The sequence below is a fragment of the Pelobates fuscus genome, chromosome 1 (genome assembly GCF_036172605.1).
Source record: "Pelobates fuscus isolate aPelFus1 chromosome 1, aPelFus1.pri, whole genome shotgun sequence".
In the NCBI taxonomy this organism is placed as follows: Eukaryota; Metazoa; Chordata; class Amphibia; order Anura; family Pelobatidae; genus Pelobates; species Pelobates fuscus.
Genome location: NC_086317.1, coordinates 429,067,885 through 429,093,617, shown reverse-complemented (window position 1 = coordinate 429,093,617; position 25,733 = coordinate 429,067,885). Strand labels below are relative to the sequence as shown.

At 38.6% G+C, this 25,733-nt stretch overlaps 1 protein-coding gene across 1 annotated transcript; it reads right to left on the bottom strand.

The window, feature by feature from the left end:
- Positions 1–295: 295 nt before the first annotated feature.
- SMAD9 (SMAD family member 9) lies at positions 296–24,699 on the bottom strand. Its single transcript, XM_063429087.1, has 7 exons — positions 24,529–24,699; positions 13,572–14,123; positions 11,610–11,864; positions 9,604–9,708; positions 6,924–7,145; positions 6,290–6,546; positions 296–1,831 (listed from the first exon to the last, which is right to left on the bottom strand). Exons 2-7 carry the CDS (start codon positions 13,981–13,983, stop codon positions 1,688–1,690), a joined length of 1,395 nt encoding a protein of 464 aa, XP_063285157.1. The 5' UTR covers positions 13,984–14,123; positions 24,529–24,699; the 3' UTR covers positions 296–1,687.
- Between the last annotated feature and the right edge of the window lie 1,034 nt (positions 24,700–25,733).

Here is a 25,733-nt window from a genome sequence, read left to right as displayed (position 1 = left end):
GCAATCCCAGAGAAGTAGGCAAGACTTCATTCCTTATATTTACTATGGGGTATTGGAAGACTAACCTCAGTAGTAGGACAAGTGGTGTTAATTGGGAAAACATCAGTGTGGCAAATAAACTGGGAAAGTGGAAAATCAACTGTTTGACAGTAGAAAAGATGGGATGTGAACTGTGGCAGGCTATGGCATCCGTTTATATTTTAATGGGTGTTGGACGCGCTTTGTTTTGTTATGACTTTAGGAAGTGAAAATTAATTGAGAAACAGAGCTAAGAAAACAAAGGAAGCAAACAGGGTATCTGATATTTCGTTTATTAATTTATACAGTGCATACAGCAGCCATGGTAAAAACCATAGCTTGTTTTCTATCCAAAAAGAGCCCACAATCTATAGTTATGTTGCTAGAGTCACAGGACAATAGGGGTGCTAATCTGCTTTGCTACAAGTCTAATGTCATATCTTTGATGTGCTGGGTAGTAGCATACAGTTTTTTTTCACTTCAACGAGATTCAGAATTCTGCAGACCCAGATTACTTACAGATCTGATGAGCTCTATACAGAGTAAAGAAAATGTACTAGACCAGGGCTTTTCAAATGTAAGCTTTTGTTGAGTTACAGCTCTCATTAGAGATGGACAAAAAAATTTCAGATTCCATCAAGTTGGAACCTTCACGTCTGTGTTTCCAATGTCTGTATGAACAGCTCACGGACTAAGGAATTACATTTCAATCTGGACTGTTCCTGCAGGTGGTTAGAAGCCTCTGTTTTCAGGTTTCCCTTTGTCAAAAAGTCACAAAATCCCACTGGCCAAGAAAACGTGGCTGGTACTGATGAAAAAACCCTGAAGTACATGTTCATAACGTGCTGTAACTTTAAACAGCAATGCTCATCTGAAGGTCAACAAATGACTACGGCATCTACTTTCTATGTGGTCACACTTTCTCTCTATAAGTCATTGATACAGTGGTTGGGAATTTCAGGGATGTGAATAAAGAAAAGAACAAGAAAAACGCAGGTTCATAGTTCCAAGGCAAATCCAGAGATTTCCCTAAAATATTTTTAAAGACTTTTTTTTTATTGTAATATACAAAACCAAAAAAAAAAAATCTGTATATAAAAAAGGCTGCCCTTGACATGTCAAGAAACAAACCGGTTATGTGACTGCTAAGTCATCAATAAAGAACAAATATATATATATATATAAATCATAAAAATATTTCTTTAAAACGTGTTGTTTGCGTACCATGTTTAAGTGCCTTAGGTATGAATACATTTCTCTTCTATGCAAGAACTAAAGATTTGTTAAAAATAAAGTGAATCTGTGTTCTGCTCTTTTAATCATTTGGAGTTCCAGAGGGATCTGCCTGTTCCCATTGGCACACAAAGGGTTAATAACCTGTGGAGTGATTTTTCAATACAAATTATATGGATATCGTATTGGGTATTGTATCAATACAAATTATATGGATATATATCTTATCCATATAATTTCCATATTAAATAAAATATCCATACAATATATATATATGTAAAAAAAAAAATAGAACATTAACATTCCTTTCCCCGTGATACACAGAAGCCACATAACACATACTGAAATATATGTATTTACATGACAAATATTTGTTGGATTAAAAACTGATATTTTGTTGAAGCCACTGCCTGCAATAGCGCTTTAGGGACTCTCATTAGGACACAGATGAGATAGGATTGTGAGGAGAACCCATCTGAGTCAGGACCTTATCCAGCCATTGAAGAGGACCATGTAAATGGATTTCGATCCAGCAAGGAGTGCTTGTTACATCTTGTCGATGATATTCAGCTCCCCAGCCCTGAAAACATAAAGGTGCAATGAGAGATTAACAATTGATGACTGCAGCGTGTCCATTACATGTTGCAATAGCTACATCTAAAAGTGATGTTCTTTGTTACAAACTAAATATTTACATGATTTGCTCTTAGGTCATAAAACCTTCCTCCGGCACTGCAGGTATTGAAGCCGCAGGCAGTTTTAATGAAATAAAAAGAACAGCAACGTTGCTGTTCTTTTTGTTTCATTAAAACTGCCTGCGGCTTCAACACCTTGAGTGCCTGGGGAATTTCTTTAGCAGGTCGAAACGTTGCTATTCTTTTTATAGAAACATAGAATGTGACGGCAGATAAGCACCATTCGGTCCATCTAGTCTGCCCAATTTTCTAAATACTTTCATTAGTCCCTGGCCTTATCTTATAGTTAGGATAGCCTTATGCCTATCCCACGCATGCTTAAACTCCTTTACTGTGTTAACCTCTACCACTTCAGCTGGAAGGCTATTCCATGCATCCACTACCCTCTCAGTAAAGTAATACTTCCTGATATTATTTTTAAACCTTTGTCCCTCTAATTTAAGACTATGTCCTCTTGTTGTGGTAGTTTTTCTTCTTTTAAATATAGTCTCCTCCTTTACTGTGTTGATTCCCTTTATGTATTTAAATGTTTCTATCATATCCCCCCTGTCTTGCCTTTCCTCCAAGCTATACATGTTAAGATCCTTTCCTGGTAAGTTTTATCCTGCAATCCATGAACCAGTTTAGTAGCCCTTCTCTGATCTCTCTCTAAGGTATCAATATCCTTCTGAAGATACGGTCTGCAGTACTGCGTACAATACTCCAAGTGAGGTCTCACCAGTGTTCTGTACAATGGCATGAGCACTTCCCTCTTTCTACTGCTAATACCTCTCCCTATACAACCAAGCATTCTGCTAGCATTTCCTGCTGTTCTATTGCATTGTCTGCCTACCTTTAAGTCACCAGAAATAATCACCCCTAAATCCCTTTCCTCAGATGTTGAGGTTAGGACTCTATCAAATATTCTGTACTCTGCCCTTGGGTTTTTACGTCCAAGATGCATTATTTTGCACTTATCCACATTAAATGTCAGCTGCCACAACTCTGACCATTTTTCTAGTTTACCTAAATCATTAGCCATTTGGCTTATCCCTCCTGGAACATCAACCCTGTTACATATCTTAGTATCATCAGCAAAAAGACATACCTTACCATCAAGACCTTCTGCATTATATCACTAATAAAAACTATAAAGAGAATGGGTTTTTGTTTCATTACAACTGCCTGCGGCTTGAACACCTTGAGTGCCTGGGTAATTTCTTTGCTGCCTTATCGTTGTGGGACTGCTAGTCCTGCTCCATAGCACCAGGTGGCTGCTGGGATGGAGTGCAGCTCCTACCATCACTTTTGCAATAAAACCTTCCTCGTCATCTTACGACTTATTGGCGACTTATTGGAGTATTTCTCTAGGGCAGGGCTAAAAATGTCCACTAATTAATGGTGAGTAAAAATGTAGCCCTGGTGCGTAGAAATTCACCCCAGGTAAGTGTGCCATGGACCAACTAGGCTTGAAGTGGCAACTAACTCTTGGGCCTGCCTACTAGCATAGAACCTGAAATGTTGAGCCCTGTTCTAAGGAACACATACTTTTTTCACTAAGTATCATTGTTTTCAACAAATAATGTATCTTGCATATATTACATTCAGTGCATTAGGTCTATGTGAAGTTGTCTGTTATTGACCAAGACCCAACAAGTAGGAAAAGGCAGGAGGACAGGAGGATTCAGACAGGAGGAAGTGACATTTCTAAAATGTCATTGTACCGTATTGAAATGTAGAGTGCGATGGCAAAGGTAGTAAGGTTAGATATGGGATTGATCGTGATTGATTATTAAGGACTCATATTACTAGTTTTTATTTTAATATCACATTGATTATTAGTCCAATAATTATTACTTAATTAATTAATCATTCTGATGGCAAGCAGTAGTTGAGTATGTCGGCAACACGAACAAGATACATAAAAGGTGAATGCAAAGAAAAAATAGACTTTTATTTGGACACCATGGAGGGAAGTTAAAATAAATTACAGGTTCGCTTTCAAAGTGAATTTCAAAATGAATATCGAAACAGACGAACTGGATAATTTCTCCAAATGAACTATTCTTCAAGATTGGCTATTAGACCTTACATTTTAAATATACGTACTTAAAATTTCTGACAATCCTTCCTCTAGTGAATAATTCTGTGAGTGTCCTTTTAATAGAAGGAAAATAATACTGTATTTTATGTCCATAAATGTATTAATCTGCCACATCGTTAATATTCACTAATATCCTAGCTATTATTTGCTGATCTATATATACTCACTATCAGAATAATAATGTTAGGGATTTAATGTAGACAATAAATATTAAGCTATAATTGTATTCATTACATCCATTATGATGAAAGAAACAGTTTTCACTTTAAGAAATTGCAGTGACCTTGTCTGGCTCTCTCCCTGCTTACCATGACATTGAGAAATGTAGCCAATAAAACAAATACTGCAATTTATCTGCTTCCCAGACAAGTATGAATTGTCTAAATACAAAGGAATGTAAATAATATTCTACACAACCGATTTTTACAAAAGATATCAATGTAATAGTTTACAAAGTGTATTAAAAATTCTCACATTATATTTTACATCACACCAAAAAAAACGATTTCTGCAAGTTTTCATTTTTTTTTCCAATTAAAAATGTATTTGGTATTAAAAACATTATTTATATCGGTTTTTTTTTGGAATAGAACATGCTAAATAAAAAATCTACCACATTTTTGTACATGGAGGGGTTAACAGAAAACATACAATATCCCAATATCCACACACTTGGCAGTAAAGTGATGTGTTACTTGTTGACAAAAAGATTCAAGCTTAAATTCAGCCAGACATCTCTTTATGTTTGTGATCCAAAAAGCAAACATTTCCATCTGAAGTGATTGGCAATTGTGCCACAAAAAAAAAAGAAGAAAAAAAAAAAGAAAAAAAGCTCTTCTTGACCCTATAGCGGCAATTTCTTTGTCCCACAGTGGTATTTCTCTGTCCCATGCATATATACTATGGCTGCACCTGTGCATATTAAGTATTACATTTGGGCACCGCCAAACTTTTTGCTAGGTCCGAATACATTTGGACAGGAAAAATCTTTTTGTTTAAGCTGAACCAAATTTCGTTCCATGCCATGGGCGGCAGCTCTATCTCGGAGCCGTTTAATAGAAAACTCTCTAAATTTGTACCCAAGCGAGATTTCCATATTTAAGGGTGCCAAATTAGGAAGCTGTTTAGTAGATAGCGCCTTTTTAGTATACTAATGGATATCCTACAAGAATTAGGAAGCTATCTACTAATAATAATTCAAAAATATACTTAGTATTAGTAAAAAAAGAGAGGCAAAATCTTCCCTTCTACCCCTACCCAGTGTGCTGTGACTAGTCTGTGCATGTCTACTAAACAACGCTCACTGTTATAAGAAGATAAGAAGACTACTGACTGGGCATCTATTACTGCACAGTCACTAATCCAATAGATCAATGTTAGAGCACCTGATAAATTAATAAAGGGGGGAACTTAGTTTTCCCCAGTGCCCCCCACATTTTATTTAATATTCCCCACCCTCTGACAACTAATGGGGGCTGGAGGGGGATACTAAAACCCTGTTTATTTTAATATCCCCCACACGCGGGTCACAGGTGGGGACACTATGCCCCCCTCTTTTATTATTTTATTAGATATCCCACCATGGGGGCATTGGGGGACCTGTGCCAGATCCCCTTTATTGGATTAGCATCTGGGAAGCAATAACAGTAGACATGCCCCTTCTCATGGCACAGTGAGTAGTGGAAGGAGGGAAGATTTAACCTCCCTTATACTAATATGGGAGTCATACTGACCCTCATAGGGTGAGGGGGGAATGGGGGATTTAACACAGCTCCTAGCTGCTTCTATTTTTAAATATTACAAGGAAGGAGCCGTGAGCTGGAAGTTTCCTCCATGTAATAAAATAAAACGAACAAAAAACAAATTGCATGGACAAATTTTGTCCAACAAGCAATTCGTTCTTCGTGTCTCTCATAATTTGTATTCGTCTTTCGGACGAAGGGCCGAATTGCCGAAAATTCTGAACAAACTGTGTTTTTCCCAAAAACGAATGCCCTAGTCTATTATTTCTATCCTTTTTAACAGCCTCTAGACAGAGACTATATATTCCATCTAAAAACATCTTCCCATTATATTTCTCATTGATTTGTTTGTTCAGTCTCCCTCCACGCACAATTGACTACACTATAGTAATTACAAATAATTATTAAAGAAAATATACATTAGTGATGTGTAAACTACAAACATGGACTGTAAAGGGTTAGCTATCACCAGCATAAGTGTATGTCAATTTAAAAAAGGTTTTTTAAAAATCACTTACTTTAACAAAGCTCATGCGAATTGTACACATTTTTGTTAACTCGTACACCACCTCAAAACCTTGATTAACAGATTGCGAAAGGAGCTGGGCAAACAGCTGGTTATTAAATATCTTGAGGCTGCAGCCACTCGGGATCTTGCACACAGTGGCCGGATGGAAGCCATGCTGGTAATTACAGTTACGGCTCTGTACAAAAATGCTGCTGTCACTCACACACTCTGCGTAAACCTCTCCACCAACGTAATATAGATGGACTCCTGCCCAACACAAAAGAAACACAAAGATACGCAATCACTTTAATATCATGTCAGCTGAACATATAAACCTTTAGACACTATATGTTTTAGTTGAATTTTCCAAGTGACTGGTATGACATTGGCCTCGATTTAATTTGTTTCAATAAAAATGAGATATAATTCCGATCTGTTAGAAAACAAAAAGGAAAAAAATATTTAACTAGAAAAACTACCATATGCTTTAATGGTGTCTGCTGTGGATAAATCATTTGAAAAGTTTCTTTCTAACAGATTTGATTCTAATTCAAATTAATTCAATCGAGACCATTGTCCCCTGCTATTTTTTTTTTATAATATAATTATATCAGCAAGCTTGGTAAAAGAATTGTATGTTTTACCTTTTCCAATGTGCCTCCGTGTGTTTTCTATGGTAGAGTTGCGGTTAACGTTAGAAAGAAGGCCTAAACAGAATCTGTTTTTATTATTGGAAGGATCGGTGAATCCATCGATGAGTATGCTACGCGACGAGGCTTGGAAGGTCTCCCCCACTCTGTTGTTCAGTTCGTAATATGCAACTGAGCACCAATGCAAAGGTTCTTCATAGCAAACAGGACGAAATTCTGGAGGAAAAAAAATCAAAATAGATGAAAGTATGGATTTTGGTTGTAATGCAACATATTGTTTAAATTGTCATTTTATCCTATCTAATAAAGCTACATATTGTGAGCCAATTAAGGCTGTTTCATTTTATGTTACTATTATTTTTATTTATACATAACAATGAGCAGCAAAGAACCTGGCATCTCTTGATAAAGCAGTCAATCCCCCACATACACACTTATTTAAAGGAACACTGTAGCGTTAGGAATACATCTCTCTATTCCTAACGCTACAGTCCTGATGTAGCTGTTTAGTTTATGGCCTCCTACCCACCCAGGCCCCAGGTATTGATAAATTGATGAATTAATAAAAATAAAACACATTACTCACCTTTTCACCAACACCAAGTCTCCCTGAGCACTGCCTAGGCTCCTCCTCGAGTGACGTCATCCAGTATGATGGATAATTCCAAAGCTCTTCATAGAGGAACACCTGGGACCTTAGGCACATAAGTGGCACTCACTGCAATGCACCTAATGTTCTCCCATCCAGAATCATTCAATAGAATGATTCTCTATGGCAGACCATGATTGCACTGCGCATGCATGCATGACATCACGGTATGTTACTGTATGAGAGCTGGGAGTAAGATTCCAGGCTCTCATACCTAGAAGGCTTGAAGGCGTGGTTTGAAACCGCACTTGAAAGTCTTCAACTCTCATATTTACGAAAGCCAAATCCGGTCAGAAATCTGAAGGATGCACATTTGCAAATTATCATTAACTTGCTTTTGTGCAATAATTACACGTACAATAATTTCAAGTACGCCTGTAGATAAAATTATACTTGCCCATCTGAAGTCTTCTTTCTTCTAATTCTTCTTATCTTCAGCCTCAAAAAGGCCAAATAAAAATCCTTAAATCCCGAAAAAAAACTAACAAAACTCAAAAAAACACAATGCAATAAATGAATCCATCTCAACCCATGGAGGGTTCAGTGCAGACTGGGCTCTGATAGTAGGGAAAGCCCTTATAAAGGCTTTCACACACTTTGTCAGCTATTACATTGAGTGGGAACATTTTCCACACTATGTAATATCATTAAGAGCACTCTGACTGACTGGCTAGAAAGCCAACCAATCAGAGTGCTCTGAAAGCCAAGTCTCAGAACTTGAATCTCATGCGACCAGCAGAGATGCCGTAAAATTCCTGTGCCATCACAGAGCCCCATTGTCACTCAGGGTTTACGTTTTGAAGTCACATGTGACATCTGTTGTGTCACTGGTATGCTCCCTCTACTTTCATACCTCTCAACATTGAAAGGTATGCTATAGATGAGACCTTGAGGGACCAGAAACAGGGTGGAAAAAACCCTACCCTGTTACCGTCTCTTAGGTAAAGGATGGTCACCTAGACTGGGTAGAAAGGGGGTAACCCTAGGGTAATGAAACAAAACAAAGAAAATAAATCCAAAGGTGGTCTAACTAAGAGACAACCATGAGGAAAAGTACCCAGTCCTATTCCGATAGTAAATGTTAAGAGGAAAAAATAATAAATAACTTTATTAGGGTATATAGTACAATGTATACATAGGTTCCAATCTGAATAGATAGAGTCAGCCAAAAGGAATAACCCACCATCAAAAATAGAAAGAGTGACTAAATGGTAGCCTACTATATAAAATCCTTCTAAAAAGAAAAGAAGAATAACTAAGGGTATAGAAACACTCATAGGGGTGGAGAGACTAGGTGGAGAGAAGTGGGTAATAAGATGTGTAGATTAAATATGGAAAAAACCATAGTATCATATTCACATTGCCCCACATATAGTAAACTCCTCCACAGATAGTCACCCTCTGTGTTCTAACCCTATACTCCTGGGAAACACCTACAAGGTAGCTTTCTCAGTAGGCTATTTTTTAGCCACTTTCTATTTTGTGCCTGGCCTCTCCCTTTTCTCTCTGTCTCTCTATTTAGACTGGTTACCATTAGTTTTTATTTATTTTTAAGTTTGGTGTATTTTTCTATTATAGATAGAGTCTGGATTAGAACACCCTTGTAGGTGTTTCCCAGGAGTATAGGGTTAGAACACAGAGGGTGACTATCTGTGGAGGAGTTTACTATATGTGGGGCAATGTGAATATGATACTATGGTTTTTTCCATATTTAATCTACACATCTTATTACCCACTTCTCTCCACCTAGTCTCTCCACCCCTATGAGTGTTTCTATACCCTCAGCCCAAGCATCATTCAGCCTTTTGGCTGACTCTATCTATTCAGATTGGAACCTATGTATACATTGTACTATATACCCTAATAAAGTTATTTATTATTTTTTCCTCTTAACATTTACTATCGGAATAGGACTGGGTACTTTTCCTCATGGTTGTCTCTTAGTTAGACCACCTTTGGATTTATTTTCTTTGTTTTGTTGAAAGGTATGCTATTTATATAAACAGCAAAGATTACTTTATTTACCTCTGTTCAGTGATGATAAAACTAGCTGGCAATCAGAGGACTCCACCGTCTGCCTGTTTTGGTTTCCATGAACCTCTGGGGCGTTGTATGGTGGAGGTGGTGTGTCTGTAGACAAAGAAAGATTTTTATTATTATTATTTTTGTTTTGGTTTTTTTTCTTGCAGGAGAATCTCTCCACCTGTAATTGACCCAGATCCCCGTCCCCCCATTGCCGGTGGGATTTATCCCAACATTCTCATCCTGTGCAACTCAGGCTTGTGGGCCCACTGGGATCAAAAGCTCAGGCTATACATCTAGGTAGCCAGTAGAGGCTATTGATACCCTGTGCAATACTTTTTGGGCAAGGTTGGCGACAGAACTTTATGTGCCCAGAGATCTCTTTGTATACTACTATCCAGAAGTTTCCCCTAAAAACGGAGGCAGAGCTGGAGCCTGCATTGGAAACATGTGTCCTGCTGGAGCTCCCAAGGTCCTAGTCATTGAACTTCTCTGGGAAAGCATTGGTGGGTTTCAATTCATTACCACCTTCAATTCATGGAATCCTACACCTGGAGCATGAAGTCTGGAAGGTTCTGTGTATATGCAGGCTTATCTACCTAGTGACTGGTTGGCAGTAACCATTGGGCTCCTGCGTCTGTGGTCTTTGTGGCTACAGGACTCAGAATCCAGCAACCTTCCTGTTGAGATGCAAGGACCTGCTGTCCGTCTTGGCATTGATTGACCCAGAGATACAGCACTCTTGATTGGGACTGCTCCACTGCAGATCTCTTCTGAGCCACAATTCTATGAACCATGATGGTTCTTGGTTCATTCATTTGGTTTTTAAGTTATAATGTATGATAATCTTGAGGTTGTTGCTAGACCAAATGGTCCTCTAACAGTTACCTCCTGTGTATTTCAAGAGCTACAGGTTTATTTAGAGAGTCTGTATCTATCTTATTACTAATCAGATGACAACTTATGTTTATCCCAGCGAGCTACTAGCTATTACCGTTAATATTATTTTCTTTTATGTTTTTCTAGTAATGTATCTACATGGGATATTAGCCTAACCATATTTCAATTACTTTGAGTCTGCTATATCTGGTTAATACTCTACATTAAAGCTCAGCTATTAGCCTATTTAGTTTTTTATCTAAAGCCTTATACATATCCATACTATTGTTATGTTAGTTGTTTCACAAAATTACATGTCTTATCTCAGCATTGTTTTTTTTCTTGCTCATATTATAACAAAAATGAGGTTTTATCATCTTACCCAATATTACTCTGTTGCACTGCCACTTGCATTTTTCAATTGTCTACATATCTTATGTCATATTTAAACCTCATTAAAATAATGATTGACAACAGAAAAAAAGGCATAACAAAAACAAAACGTACAGAGTGCGATAACCAGTTTTTCTGCAGAAAAAACTATTTTTATTCGTGCCAAAATAATATCCATGGAGAATGAAGTCTTAATTGTATCCAAATGTATAGTGAGATTTTTTTTTATCTGTCCAGAGCCTTTCGTCTACAGGTAACATAACTTTATAACTTTAAGTTATATGATATCCATTCATCACTACTGACGGGTCCTGCTATTTTGCTGCCTAACAAAATGTAAATGTTCTACAGAGACTGTACATTGCATGCTACATGTAAAATTTTAGAATATTATCTTTGTCTTTTGGAACCTAAAACATCATCAGATCTTGTGAACGTCTTCAGATTACCTGTCTGACATTTGGAACGTAAAAAGTAAACCAACTATAAGTGACAGAAGTCATAAACTCATCTGAGCAGGGCTTTCTTCACCTGTTGTGTCTGTTAATAATTTTTTTGTCGGCCAATTACTTGTTGTTAAACTATATAGTTTTTAACCCCTTAAGGACCAAACTTCTGGAATAAAAGGGAATCATGACATGTCACACATGTCATGTGTCCTTAAGGGGTTAAAATGTTGTGAACAATGTCGGTGCTATATATGTGCCGGTAATAATAATAAAAATAATAAAGCTTACCCGTGATGTGATATGGACTTCCGGGGTCAGAAGAACTCCTTGGAGAATCTGGGTAACCAACTGTGCTTGGCGAGTGAGGGAATATGTTTGGTGAGGAAGAGAATGGAGTACATGTCGGCTGCTGGAAAGACTCTGGGAAGGTCGCATTGTGTGGCATCATTGGCTCGCTGTTAAGGGAAGTGTTGCGGAACTTGGCAAGCAGGCTCAGCTGGGGGTTAAACTCGCTGTGTCTTGGCACAAGGACAGGAGGTAATACTAAAACAATGAAACAGGTTGTAAATAACATACATGGTTACTATTTAAGTAACAAGAGAGCAGAATGAGATACAGTATACTTGAGGAATGGTGATCAGTTCACATATATTGAAAACTTGTGATTATGCTGTGTAAGGGAGGGTAACAATGATGTAGGGAGACTAGTTTGAAGTCATAAGGCATGACTGTATATGTGTGTGAATTGTTTGTGTGCATGCGCTATGTCAGTTTCCGTATATTTAGTCTATTTGTGTGTTAGTGTGAGAGGATGGCTGGAAGTGTGTGTAGATTCAGTGAATGTTTTTGGGTAACGACCATGTGTGTCCTTAATTTATCTTAATTTATCATATCTCCCTGCAGACCTCTTTTCCTCTTTTTATGCATTTGTCATTGAAAAATGGCTTGGCTTGGCACTAGCAGTAACAATGGACTACATCAATGGACCCAAATTACATCTATCCTAATAGCTCAGTGACCCATTCTTCAGTCGAAAATATGCTATAACTAAATACATTTTACAAAATACCTTACTAGACATTTCCCAGTGTTAAAGGCATATGCCAATGCACCGGGAACAACAGGGCTGCCATAGAAAATATATATATTGTGTGGCTTCTTAGCAATCTAATGTGCCTGTTCTATCCATTTGGGGCCCAGTGGAATAGCATGGAGACCAAATATGGGTGTAACCCAAAATCATTGACTACACACCAGAAAGATAAGAAATAAAGAAATGATAGAAGCAATGCCATTTATATATTTCAGGCATATTTAATAGAATAACATATAATTAAAAGATAGGTGGGCACTCTGTGTGTCAAACTCATACACATAATCAAGGAAAATCCCTTCCTTTGTTAGCAGTAAAAACATCTCTTAGTAACAATAGCAGTATTATGTTCGCTCAAAAAATAACTAATAACTAAATACATTCACCAAAAATGTTTATCTTCTGAAGCCAAAGTTGTTATGTAATAAAACAAAATATAGTCAACTTGTACTTTGTATCTCTTTCACAATTCCTCTGTTGAGCTAACAGCAAGTTAGTAAAATGTATAAATAAGAAGATAATTTAGTTCACTTAGAACCCAGTTTAAGCAAAAAATTAACAAACTATGTTGTAAATTCATCTGATAATTGTCATCACGTTAAAGGGGTTTTCCAACTCTTTTTTTGTATATACCTTTCTATTTCATGAATAATGTCCTATTGGGCATTATTCTTTAGTACCCACCCCTCCCCCATAACTATTAAAAAAGGATTTACTTATCTGGAATTCAGCACCAGGACACTGTTTTGGCACGTCTTCACATGCACCCTCATGGTATCAGGGGAGCCACAAGAGGTCCACTCAAAGGCTTCTCATAGAGAAGCCTGTGATTTGACCATTTAGCCATCTCACAGCACATGCTCAAGGGGAAGGGGAGTGAGGTGGGAAAGTGCAGGAATGGGGGTTGTAAATTGGTTCAGAATTTTGCTTGCTTCAGAATTTTAACAATTGCCTCCATCCGTAAGGGGCTAAGGCTCAAGTTACCATTAGAATGGGGCATGTTTGTTTTTTGTAAATACTCCGTTACCATCTCTGTGTTTTCATATTAATAAAACTATGTATTGCCTGATACATTATTTCAAATTTCTGTTTTGATAAATAAACAAATCTATACAAGTGAAAGACAAAGATATTATAATAATACATTTTTATTTTACCTGGAGTTTCAACTCTGCGGTAATGGTACGGATTTATACACACATCCTTCTGCTTTGATCCAAATGGAAACTCACAGCATTCAAGTGGTTTTAACTCATGATGGGATTGTAAGTCAGGCCATCGCCAAACCCTGCAGTAAATGACATGCGGAAGACCCTTGCGGTGTGATACTTGTAGCCTTCCGTCTAAAGAACGAGGGATTGTGACACATTTACTGGCTTGCCCCGGGGTGCTTAAAGCCCTTTCTAACTCTTCCATGGCACCCTTCTTCTTCTTCAATTTCTTCACAAGAGAGTCGACTGCCTTTTCTGCCCATTTTTCCTCTTCGTCTCCTTGTTTCCAGCCAAGCAGTCTCTTCACTGCCGGGCTAGTAAAGGAGAACAAGGAACTTATGGGCGTGCTGGAGTGCATAGGATTCGACTTCTGTCCCCGAAAGGTGACAGATATGTAGGACAAGAGAAATTGATGCTTCCACCGTCTTTTCTATTTACTGTTTCTGGGAAGTGAGTCAGGGTATACTTTTCGGATGTCTTCGAATGCCCTGATTAGACCTAGAGCAAATATACCTCATTAGATATAACATGTAGTATGGGTGCAATAACTTAAAAGGACACTCTAAGCATCATCACATAGTCAACATAAAGGGGGGGGGATAGGTGAACTATAAAAGTTAAATATCATGTAAAATATCAAAATTGCTTCCACAAAGAGGTGACTAAAGTCTAAAAGATGTAAAATAGTTAATAAAGCTAGTACAAAAAATTACAAATGATAATTTATTTTAAAAATTGTCCAGCGCCAATAACTCTTGAGTCATATAATATTAATTAGCAATAGGTACTAATTAACACATTAGGCTGCTAGAGCCCCAACAGTCAATGCCAGAAAGAAAGTCCACAAAACAGTAAAATATATACACTAGATATGATATAAACACCTGAGTGGCAGTGGTATCTGTGGAACGGCAATCCAGATATCTGGCTTTTAGGTACACTATATGCACCTAAACCACTTCAGCTTGTTGAAGTGACATGGGTGCACTGTACCTGTCCCTGTCCCATTAAGTCCTGCAATGTAATACATTACAGTTTAAAGCAACTGCAATGTTTACATTGCAGTACTAAGCCAGCCTCTAGTGGCAGTCTACTAGACATCCACTAGAGGCGCTTCAGGGAGTTTACCGTACTTAGCTCATAATGAGCTTGCGGTGCTGTGCATGTGCATTAGGACCCCCGCTCACCTGTCCATGAGATGATGTCAGAGGTGGCGGAGCTCCAACCCAGTGCCAAGTGACTTCAGCACTAGAATTGTGTAAGTAAATAAAGTTGTTTTTTTTTCACCCTTTACATACTGGAGGGAGGGGGCACAGGGGAGGGGGAAAGACCAGAGGGCTGATTTGTATTTGTAATACCAGATTTGTATTCCTAACACTATGGAATCCCTTTAACAAGGTATGTATTCACCAAACTGGAAAAAGACCCACTCCCAACCTTTAATTTCCACTAATACAACACAAGGACGGTCAAGTTTGTGTGTGCCTCTGAAATCTCTGTGATTTTGTCAGTTTAAAAATGGTTTGCAAATAGCAGAAAGACGTCACCCTTTGTCTCCTAGAACCATGACCACTACAATAAGCTGTAGTATTTATGGTGCCGGAAGGGTCCCTTTAAATTAAATGTACATATTCTTTATCCTGGCTAAAACGTGCTAAACTTTGGATTAATTAAATATAATTATTATATTATCTACTGTGTAGAAAAGGGTCTTAAATCTTTACTAGTAATCAAGGTATAAATTTTAGGGCAAAATTACAGACAGTGAATAGGCTAAATGCATAGGGTTCCAAAAATAGCCCTATACATAGTATGAACACACAGACATTCTCGTTCACAAAGCATGACTTGTTTTGCAAGCAGACATGAAAGTATTTACAGATAAGACACTAAGTGACTGTGGGTCAGGATATATTTCTGGCAATATATTATGGTGTTTTGCCTTAGCAGGGACGAGTAAAGGGCATTTATCTCTTTCAGTCAAATGAAATAGCTCGCCGCTGACATCAGTATGAAGCAGATCACAATTGTTGTCAATGGGAAGAGAGCCAAGGGTGTAAATTAGGGATAATGCAATGGCGTGCACATTCTGGGATATCAATAGAGATAGAACTATTTTGCAGTTCTTCACAATGCCAAATATGTGTCTTATAAAAACATGATAAATGTATGGAGTAAGTAGCCCAGAGCACAAAAGATCCACATAAAGTATTTCAAAATGATTCTATTCATTGAAAACACACTTTATTCTTTCTCTGTTTCTTAATTCCTTGGCTATTCTTCTCAATTCTATACACCTGAATATATGTGAATCTTGCTAAGACAAATAAATACAATATGTACATCGGAGGAGCTATATACTAAACAGTGACTTGTGATTAATAGAAGCAAATTTACAGAATTTAGGACAAATTAAAACATTCATTTCAAGATTGACAAATTTAACACAAATTTAGCAAGCATTTTTTTTTTTTAATTAACAACTATTCACTGTTTATTGAATAGACATGTGAATACTGTGTGCTGTGACAAATATATCTATAAGCCAATGCAGCACCACTTACATAAGTTATGAATAAAAAATGATTAAAACTACGCAGAGGCGGAAATACTGCCGGTGTATCTGTTTCATGGCCCACAAGCTATGGACCCATCTGGTGGCCCACGCACTTAGGGCCACCCGATGGGCATGTCTGATCAGGGATCTGGTCAGTTGCCACATGCCTTAAACAGATCGACCAGGTTCCTGTCAGATCAGCAGTGCGGAGAATCAGTGTGTATGTGTGTCTGTATTTGTGTCAGTGTGTGTCATTGTACGTGTATACATGCATAATCTCAGCATTCAAACTCCAAAAATATAAAATAAAAGATGAGACGGCTTCTACCCTACTTGCATACATTTCCTAATAAATCTGAATGGAGACCAATAAAATATACAGAAATAATGAAGAGACTGGTATATTACATGAAGCCAACAGAAGCTGAACTCGCTATACTATTTATGAGCTATTCTGGCTACTAATTGCAAGATATATACTCTAACCATTTTAAAAATAACCTTACACTACAAGTGAAACACAAAAGGTTCCCAGATTATCCCATCACGTCTTTCAGAACACAGCAATCAGGTCCTATAAACATTACTCAATATAAACTCTGCTTAGTGCCAAACCCAACAAAAACACTAACTGATTAAAACAGCTGCGACATAACACAAAGCTTACTGTCAATCAGTGAAACACTGTGTATGCTGTAATCTAGACAAACTAGTTGAGCAAATGTTCACAGTGAATTAACTCCACAGTCCAATGAATTCTTTGATATACTAAGCACTCATGATAAAACTATAAGCGATGGTTACAGGTTTTCCATGATAACTTTTATTTTGCTACAGGAAACATATTGTTTAGATACATCAAAATGAACTCTAATTTCAAGTCATGTCTTCATTAGTTAAAGGGACACTATAGATATCAAAACAACTTTAGCTTAATGAAGCATTTTTTTTGTTATTGAATCATGCCCCTGCAGTCTCACTTCTCAATTCTCTGCCACTTAGTAGTAAAATAACTTTTGTTTCTGTTAATGCAGTCCTAGTCACACCTCCCCTGGCTGTGATTGACACAGCCTGCATTAAAAAATAGTTTTTATTTTCATTTAGATCTTCACTTACTTAAGTCTTAACTCTGTAAACAAACCTTTAGTCACACACAGGAGGCTGATGCAGGTTCTAGAATGGTACAGTGCAGGAGATAAGAAATTCTAAATTAAACAGACTCTGCAATAAAGGAAGATCTCTCTTTTCTTAAAGGGACACTCCAGGCACCCAGACCACTTCTGCCCATTGCAGTGGTCTGGGTGAGAACTCCCATCACCCTTAATCCTGCAAGTGTAATTATTGCAGTTTTTATAAACTGCAATAATTTCCTTGCAGGGTTAAGTCCTCCTCTAGTGGCTGTCTATCAGACAGCCACTAGAGGGACTTCCGTTTTCTTAAAACACTAAAAGTGTTTCAAACGACGCTGGACATCCTCACGCTACACATGAGGACCTCCAGCGTCGCTTTTACTATGGGGAGGTCTAATGCGCGGCCGCGCATGTTCATCAAGTCTCCCCCGCCGACCAACGACAGAGCGTGGGCGGAGCCTGACCCATCGCCGAGCAACATCGGTGCTGAATTCAGGTAAGTCACTGAAGGGGTTTTAACCCCTTCAGCAACATGGGATGGGGGTGGGAGGGAGGGGGCACTGCAGGCTCCTGCAGTGCCAGAAAAAATGATTTGTTTTTCTGGTACTGGAAAGTCCCTTTAAGTATTTAGGAAGGCCGTGTAAGTCACATACAGTAAAGTGTGGTTTGGATTGCATAAACAAAGATGTATCTCCTAAATGGCAGAAAATTGAGACGGCAGGGGCATAATCTATACACCAAAACTGCTTCATTAAAAGGACACTATAGTCATCTGAACAACTTCAGCTTAATGAGATTGTTCAGGTGAGAACTATAGCTCCCTGCAGCCTTTCTCATGTAAACACTGCATTTTCTGAGAAAATACAGTGTTTACATTGAAAGCTAGGAACACCTCCAGTTGCAGTCACTCAGAGTGAACCAGAGGGACTTCAGAGTTGATCCATCTGCTGTGCAGGAGCATCCTATGATTCAGTATCTCCTCCCACTGCATGCAGACACTGAACTTTCCTCATAGAGATTCATTGATTCAATTCATCTCTATGAGGAGATGCTGATTGGCCAGGGCTGTGTTTGAATCATGCTGGCTCTGCCCCTGATCTGCCACTTTGTCAGTCTCAGCCAATCCTATGGGGAAGCACTGTGATTGGATCAGGCTATCACATGTTAGCAGACTGCTTGTTTTTCCTGAGTCTAACAGCATGCAGATTTACAACTTCTGGCTTGAATACAGTAAGATTTTTACTATATTTATGGAGGCATGAGGGACTCAGAGCGGCTAGATGGTCGTGTTAACACTATAGGGTCAGGAATACATGTAGTTGTACTGGTGACTGTAGTGTCCCTTTAAGCTAAAGTTGTTCTGGTTCCTATAATGTCCCTTTTACTTTTTACCAGCTCATATAAAATTGTCATACAGTGGCTAACACAAGTAAGTTTGATATATATAAAGTGAATCTGTCATTCTCAAATTACGTGGATGGCAATTTTATTTTCCGGTTGGTACACCACTTGTCCATACGAAATCACTAGCAATCATATAAATTAGATTTAAATATATACTAAAGTTTGCTTTCACTTCCTCCAACATGAAATCTTCAAAAAGGTGAACAACCTACCATCTCTCAAATGACAATATGGGCACCCCTCAAACCCATGCATGCAGGTGCAAGTTAGAAGTTGAGAGATCATGCTTTGTCACTATAGAGCAGTGTAGCTGTAAACCTTAGCTCAGCCCCACGCAGCGCTCTGTCTATGGAAACTCCAAGGAAAATAAAGAAATATTAATGTTGAATAACGTCTCATCTATACACTAGCACAAAAAACAGAGGAAAGTCCCCTGTGCTGTATGAATTAACATCAAGTAACTCTTGACATGAATCCAAAGTGAGTTATCCACTCACATTGTTACATAGCATACTACACTCCGAGCAACATAACCCCTAGATCTCATTGTTAATGCTCTTGGCATCAAATTGGCACAGGCTACTGCGTCAGAGTAAGCCTTTGTCATTTACCTTAATTTGTTAAAAAAAAATTAAAGTCTTGGAAGTGCTGACCTCCTAAGGTGAGCTTGGAACTGTTTCAGTGTGAAACAGGAAGGCGATCGGAAAAGATTGTTCTTAGAAGAAGAGGATTTTAGAAAAATGGATCTTGTCTAGCCACTGGTTCTTACGCAGACAAACGTTAGATGACGTGATTTTGAGAGGAAAGAAATTGAGGATTGTAATGAAATGCAATGTCTACCCAGTGCGCTTACCTGACGGTCAGCCAATTTAGAATCTACTCACTGTGGTGGAGACACTGCTTCTTATAAGAATGGGCCATTCATTGTTAATGAAGAGCTGGTTAACCCTTAAGGATCAATGACACTTTAAGTGGTCGTAACAATCCTTGAAATAACACTATATGCAGGAAATCACTCTAATGTTTATAAATGAAACATAATTAAATATGTAAAACAAATTAAAATAATGAACTCCCTTTTAAAATGTCACTAATTAGCAACCTCTCCTGTCAATGTTTTTTCCTTATTCAATAAGCCCTAGTCCAAAATGAATTATGGGATACGTATGTTAACTCCCTCTGCAGTACCACTCATGACAAAGAATGAGAGGAGCTGTTCAATATACCACGTTGTGAGAATAGGGCTGTAGACAAAGATCTCTCCAGAGCGAGAAAATTGAAAAGAGAAATGTCTAAGTTGCACCCTTGAATGGATCATGGACAATAAAGGGGGAAGAAAAATTCTAACTTTGATGTCACTGATCTAGTTTGCAATGTTGTAGCTGCTCTGATTATTGCACATTTTTGTAGTTACGAATTAAACTGTGCAGGGAGGCAGGGAGCAGCAAACTCTCCTCACCATAATCAGTGCAATGATGTAAAGTGGTTATGGTCCTTAGTGTGGCAATTTAAAAGGGTTACTCCAAGCATCATAACTACTAAAGCCTGCTGTAGTGGTTATAATGCTAGAAGTACCATATCGCTGCTCCTCACTATTGGAGACACTATCGGTGACAATGCCAGAACTGGAGTTACACTTTCAGTAACAAAGGGGTAAACTCGGTATGTGCAGTGTAACATAATGAACACTGTACATACAGAATCCTGGCACCATAACCACTTTAAATCACTGAAGAGATCATGGTGACTAAAGTAAGACTTTAAAGATAGCTAAGACAGAGGAATTGTAGTTATACACCAGATACCTTTTGGCCGGCCTTGACCTGGACTTAAAAGAATCTACTAAATGGACTGTCTTTCTCCAGAATTCCTATTTACAGTCTACAGGAGAACAATTCAATAACATTTAGTACTGACCATTAGAAAGAAAAGGTAATAAGTGTAAGCTGTTATTTTAAATAAAAATTGGTACACTAGATAGGCAAATCAGTTGTCAAATCATATGTTTCACTGGTTTCAAAGAGTGATCAATTCTAATTATGAATATGAAAGGAATTGTTATAAGCAGAGCCAATAAAATAATCTTACAAACATCTGTCTATTACAATAACTTCTTACAGTGAAGAACAGGAAGTCAGTTATTTTGGCTATGTCCTAATTTTTAATGGATACAAAGGAGGATGGCACGCACAGTGATGCGCCATTTGGAAGACCAGCTTTTGCTACACAGTCCAGATGGCCAATACACCAAATATATTTAGAGGAATGAACCAGGCACACAAGACTTCTGAAATTCAAGGAACTTTAAAAAGAAAAGCATGTCCTTTCAATGCATGAATAAAAGTCCTTGAATTTTACAAGTCTCGAACGCCTAGTCCAATGGCGGAAATAGAGGGGTTGTGAGTGCGATCGGGGCCTCTGCTTTCCACCTGTCACAGGGGGCCCAGGCCGGCCGGCTATGTTATAGCCCCCTGAGGTGGCATACATACACTAAGGAAGAGTAGGCCTCTGTATACCCAGAGAGCAGGTGCTTGCTTTGCCCATATATAATGCATCCTAAGTGGGAGAAAGAAGGCTTGGCGAGGGAACACTGATGTTCCTGCTCTTCAACACAGTTCCATCATGCACTCTGTGGTGATGCTGGGAGATGATGTCACTCCAGCCGGGCATTACAAAACAGCGCTAGAGGGAGCAGTGAGGAATAGCAGGAAGATTATAACAGTCACACTGGATCCCATGTATAGGATCTCCACTGGAACCTATGAAGAGAACCCACACAAGCTCTCCTAAAGGTATGTAGGCTGGGTGGACCTAAAAAAAAGAAAACAAACACTATAAATAAATGTAATGTGTGGGTGTGTGTCAAACCAGTGAAGGTGCCAGCCAAATGATTTGGCAGGTTAGACTGGCATCAAGCAGGCGAGCCTACAGTGAGCAGGCCATGTTGAGAGGGCTCTCTACATGGTCCTAGTGTCCTGAGTGTAGCACGTTTTGGGGACAATTCCCTGGTATGGCGGTAAGAATAGCTAAATTCTAATCTGTGCATTGCATATTTACAAGCAATTTTGGCCAGCAAATTATATACATTAAATTACTATGAATATTGTCACCGATTGCTTGTAAAGAGTTAAGTGTTTATCTTTCCATTGTAAAAGAAGGCGATTTCTTTCGACTAACAGCTGTATCAGATTTCCCAGACTGGAGCAGTTTCACAACCTGAAAATGTTTTAGTGATGGCATCAATGTAAAGGTACAGACAGTGACTCATTTGTTTGTTGTGTCAAAAGTATTTTCATTCACCAAAATAGTATTCTATGGCTTTCTAATCATATATGTGTCAGCATATAACAGCTCTTTACAAGTTTACAACAAGGATATAAAACTGCAAATAACTGACCAATTTAAAGGGAACTGTCATTTTCCAGGATTATACAATGTTTATTTAACCCTATATTTAACAAATGTGCATTTGTGAGGTGTGGAAAATAAAGCTAAATATGGAAAAAATTAACACATTTCTGTACTGCAACTGGGCGCCTGCATTTTAGTTGCCTGTCCATCATTGTTATAAGCTCTGTCTTTTGCATCTGGCAACCAGCATAGAGAAAACATATATCAAAAAAAATGTTTCTGCTCCTTATTTGCATTGTCTGCCTTAGCCGTGCCTGAACTAAACTGGATTGTGATGCCAATCACTAAACCTTTAATTTAAACTTTAAAAGAAAAAGTAGCATCACATGAAAAAAGTTACCATGAGTTATAAGTGATTATCAATGTTTTTTTAATGGTGTAATCTCCGGGGAATTGATAGTGCCCCTTTAATGTGAGTATAAAGTAAAGGTTTCGAGAAGGTCCTTGCTCAAACAAGCTTACAACATAAGACCTTTCTGTAAAGGTTTTAAAAACCATTTCCTTCCAGACTACAGAATTCCTAGAAGTGCGAAATCTCAGAGTAAAATGTAGGAGTAAAAGCCAATAACGCGTCATAGAATTCTTACATGAATAATCACTGTATAATTCTTACATTAAACCATCCGAGTTGCCACTATTATGCTGTTGGCAGTATACGTCACATAATGTTAAATGCATTTACCATGGCAAAATGCAAAGGATTACTCAGTGATAGTGTACTCGTTGGCACCAGATTGGCTGGCTGAGAACACTGGGAATGAATGCATAAACCTAACCATCATAAATACTTGACTCAATCTAGCGAACATCAACAATGCAAATCTTGGCTAAAAATAGCACTTATATAAATACATAAATATAAATCTGTATTTAAAATACTGATAGAATATCTATTGTATTTTTATATAATAATGTATATAGAATTCCATCTATACATATTTATTCACTTACATCTATCTTGCCTTTTGTGTTTCTTTGTTTTTTTATTAAGGTAAAGGTATTTTGAAAATACAAAGTGGGTATTCCAATACACAGCAATATATAAATGATTAATGCTACTGATTTGGATCTACATCACTGAGTTGGTTCTTATTTATGTGCAGGTGCAGTGACATTAACCATCGCCCTCCTGGAAGGTGACAGCAGCCATACAGCTATACAGTCCCATCAGACACATAAATCATGTAGTTCGTCACCAGTCTGGCCCACAAAGCAGCCTCCCTGCGTCATATGGAGCTATTTGTATAGAAAGAGGTGATGCAGTCTTGGTCAGAGATTAGCTACAAGAAACCCTGGACAGCTCCTCCTTCCCCTCTCTCTCCTGATCACAATACTGGCGTCAGTTTGTCTCCTCTACCCTGTCCCTCCCTCCCTTCCCTAATGCAAATAACTATCACACTGTAAAACTGAGAATGTCCCCTGCAATCTCCCCATAGCCCCAATTCGGTTACAATAACCTTGCTTAACCCATTCACAGCCAGAGTGTACCCAATGCATTATTTGCTGTCACCTGCAAAAAGGATATCTTTAAGTTACAAAATACAATATATTAACCCTACGACCACACCCCCATAGAGAAATATCAGATTTACAAACCACACTTATATAAAGAGTTCCAAATGCTGTGGACTGCATGCTTCCAGCAATGGGAGTTGTAATCCTTCCAAATCATAGGAAGCAATCCAGTACATAACCACTGCAGTTATCCACTTAGCTTTGACCTATAAATAAGTTGTGATGAGTTCTCCGATTTTTGGAACGCCATCTGCTCATCAATGCAACTCCCATCACACTCAGTAGCTGGTGGTGGCTGTACACCACAGGATCAGTGTTGCAAAGCCAGACACTTTAATCTACTAGGAGGATCAGTGAGCTGTCCACTCCTGTCACTTGTCAGTGTCACTTTATCAAACTTAATTAAAAAAATGATATTCTCCTACAGAAAGCACTGAGGTCAAAATATGAATAAAGTCAATTATAAAAGCTGTAAGTCTGGGCCTGACCCTAGGTGACCAATGCCATGCCACACAAAAGGTGATTAAGGCTTCTGTGCCAGCTGGCACCCTAAGGGTTAACCGAGGAACCTTTCGAATCCTGTAGCTGCTACATTGTTCCCAACGTTCTAATGAGCGTTGAAAGCTGATCAGAGAGCTATAGGGAGATCTATATTTAGGAAGCGGGTGCAGACATAACAGAGCAGCTCCATGACCCAGTAATGCAGCACTATCAGTGTCCACCAGCCTCAGATGAGGTCATTGTGCTCAGTAAAAGGACAGTCTGTGCCCTACCCTCCCGCAGTGGGAGTGAGCAGGCACAGGGAAAAGTTTGATAACATTAAAAAATATATTTAAAAAAAAAATCTATAAATGTATTTTAATGAAAATGAGTGTACAGGACTTACCTGTGTTTTGGCTTCGGCCCTTAATGTGTGGACGGGTGCTTTTCCCCCCTGGCTGCCGTATGTATGTGAAGGAGTCAGGGCTGCAGAAGGAGGAGCAGCGGCAACAACACAGGCACAGGACTAGGCGTCAGTCAGGCTGGAGCCGCACAGCCAGCTCTGTCAGGGAGTATTACTGCGCAGAGCTGGAACTGGCCCAGGACACGTCTCCCACACACACACTCACACACAGACATACACACACAGACACACCCCCACCCTGCTGTGAGGGTCCTGGGACTCCTGTCTCACTCCGCTGCTGGGGTAATGCTAGTGTCTGAGGGGGCATTAAAAACTGCAGGAGAGACAGTGAAAGATAGATTGCCCCCCATGGTTATACCCTCCAATATTCTAAATATTAGGACAGACAGGACTCTGCTTGCTTTTCAAGAACAATAAATATATTACCCTTTTTAGAAAAAAACGAAAATAAAATAAAAGGGGTCAATGTGTTTGGCTTATCCAATTAATTATACACTTGCAAGTGGTCTGAAATGTACATGGGTTGTAAAGACACTTAACAGAAAGTGGTTATTTAATTCTGGGATTTATGTCTTGTTTAAGAGATCTTTATGAATGGATATTCAATATTACAGTGTGTAGCCAGAGAAAATTAATTACTCTCTAAATGTTAATTAAAAATTAGAACTATAATTGCACTTTGTACATTAGACTCATAGTGCTTGCAGTTTCACAACTAAAAGAAACAAGTGCTTGATAAATGGATACACTCTTTCACCTTGAGAGAACCATCTGCTCAAGAATGTTCTATGGAAAGAATACTTATAATGTCTACACACGCCATACACTGATCAGCCACAACATTAAAACTACCTGGCCAATGTCATGTAGATCAACCTCATCTTACCAAAACAACTCTGATGCATCAAGGCATGGACTCCACAAGACCTCTGAACATGTCCTCTGGTATCTAGGGGGAAGGGGGTTTGCGAGGGAGGGGAGACCATAGTGCAATACAACTTAGTATTCCTTTAAGTTTTTCAGCTATTTGTGCTACAGTAGCTCTTCAGTCTGATTGGACCAGACGGGACAGCTTTCGCTGTCTTTGGTGCCAGGGCCGGACTGGGAGAAAAATTCGGCCCGGGCATTTTTTTATCACAGCGGCCCACTAATAAGGGGGCGTGGCAGAGAGGGTGTGTTTCGTCATC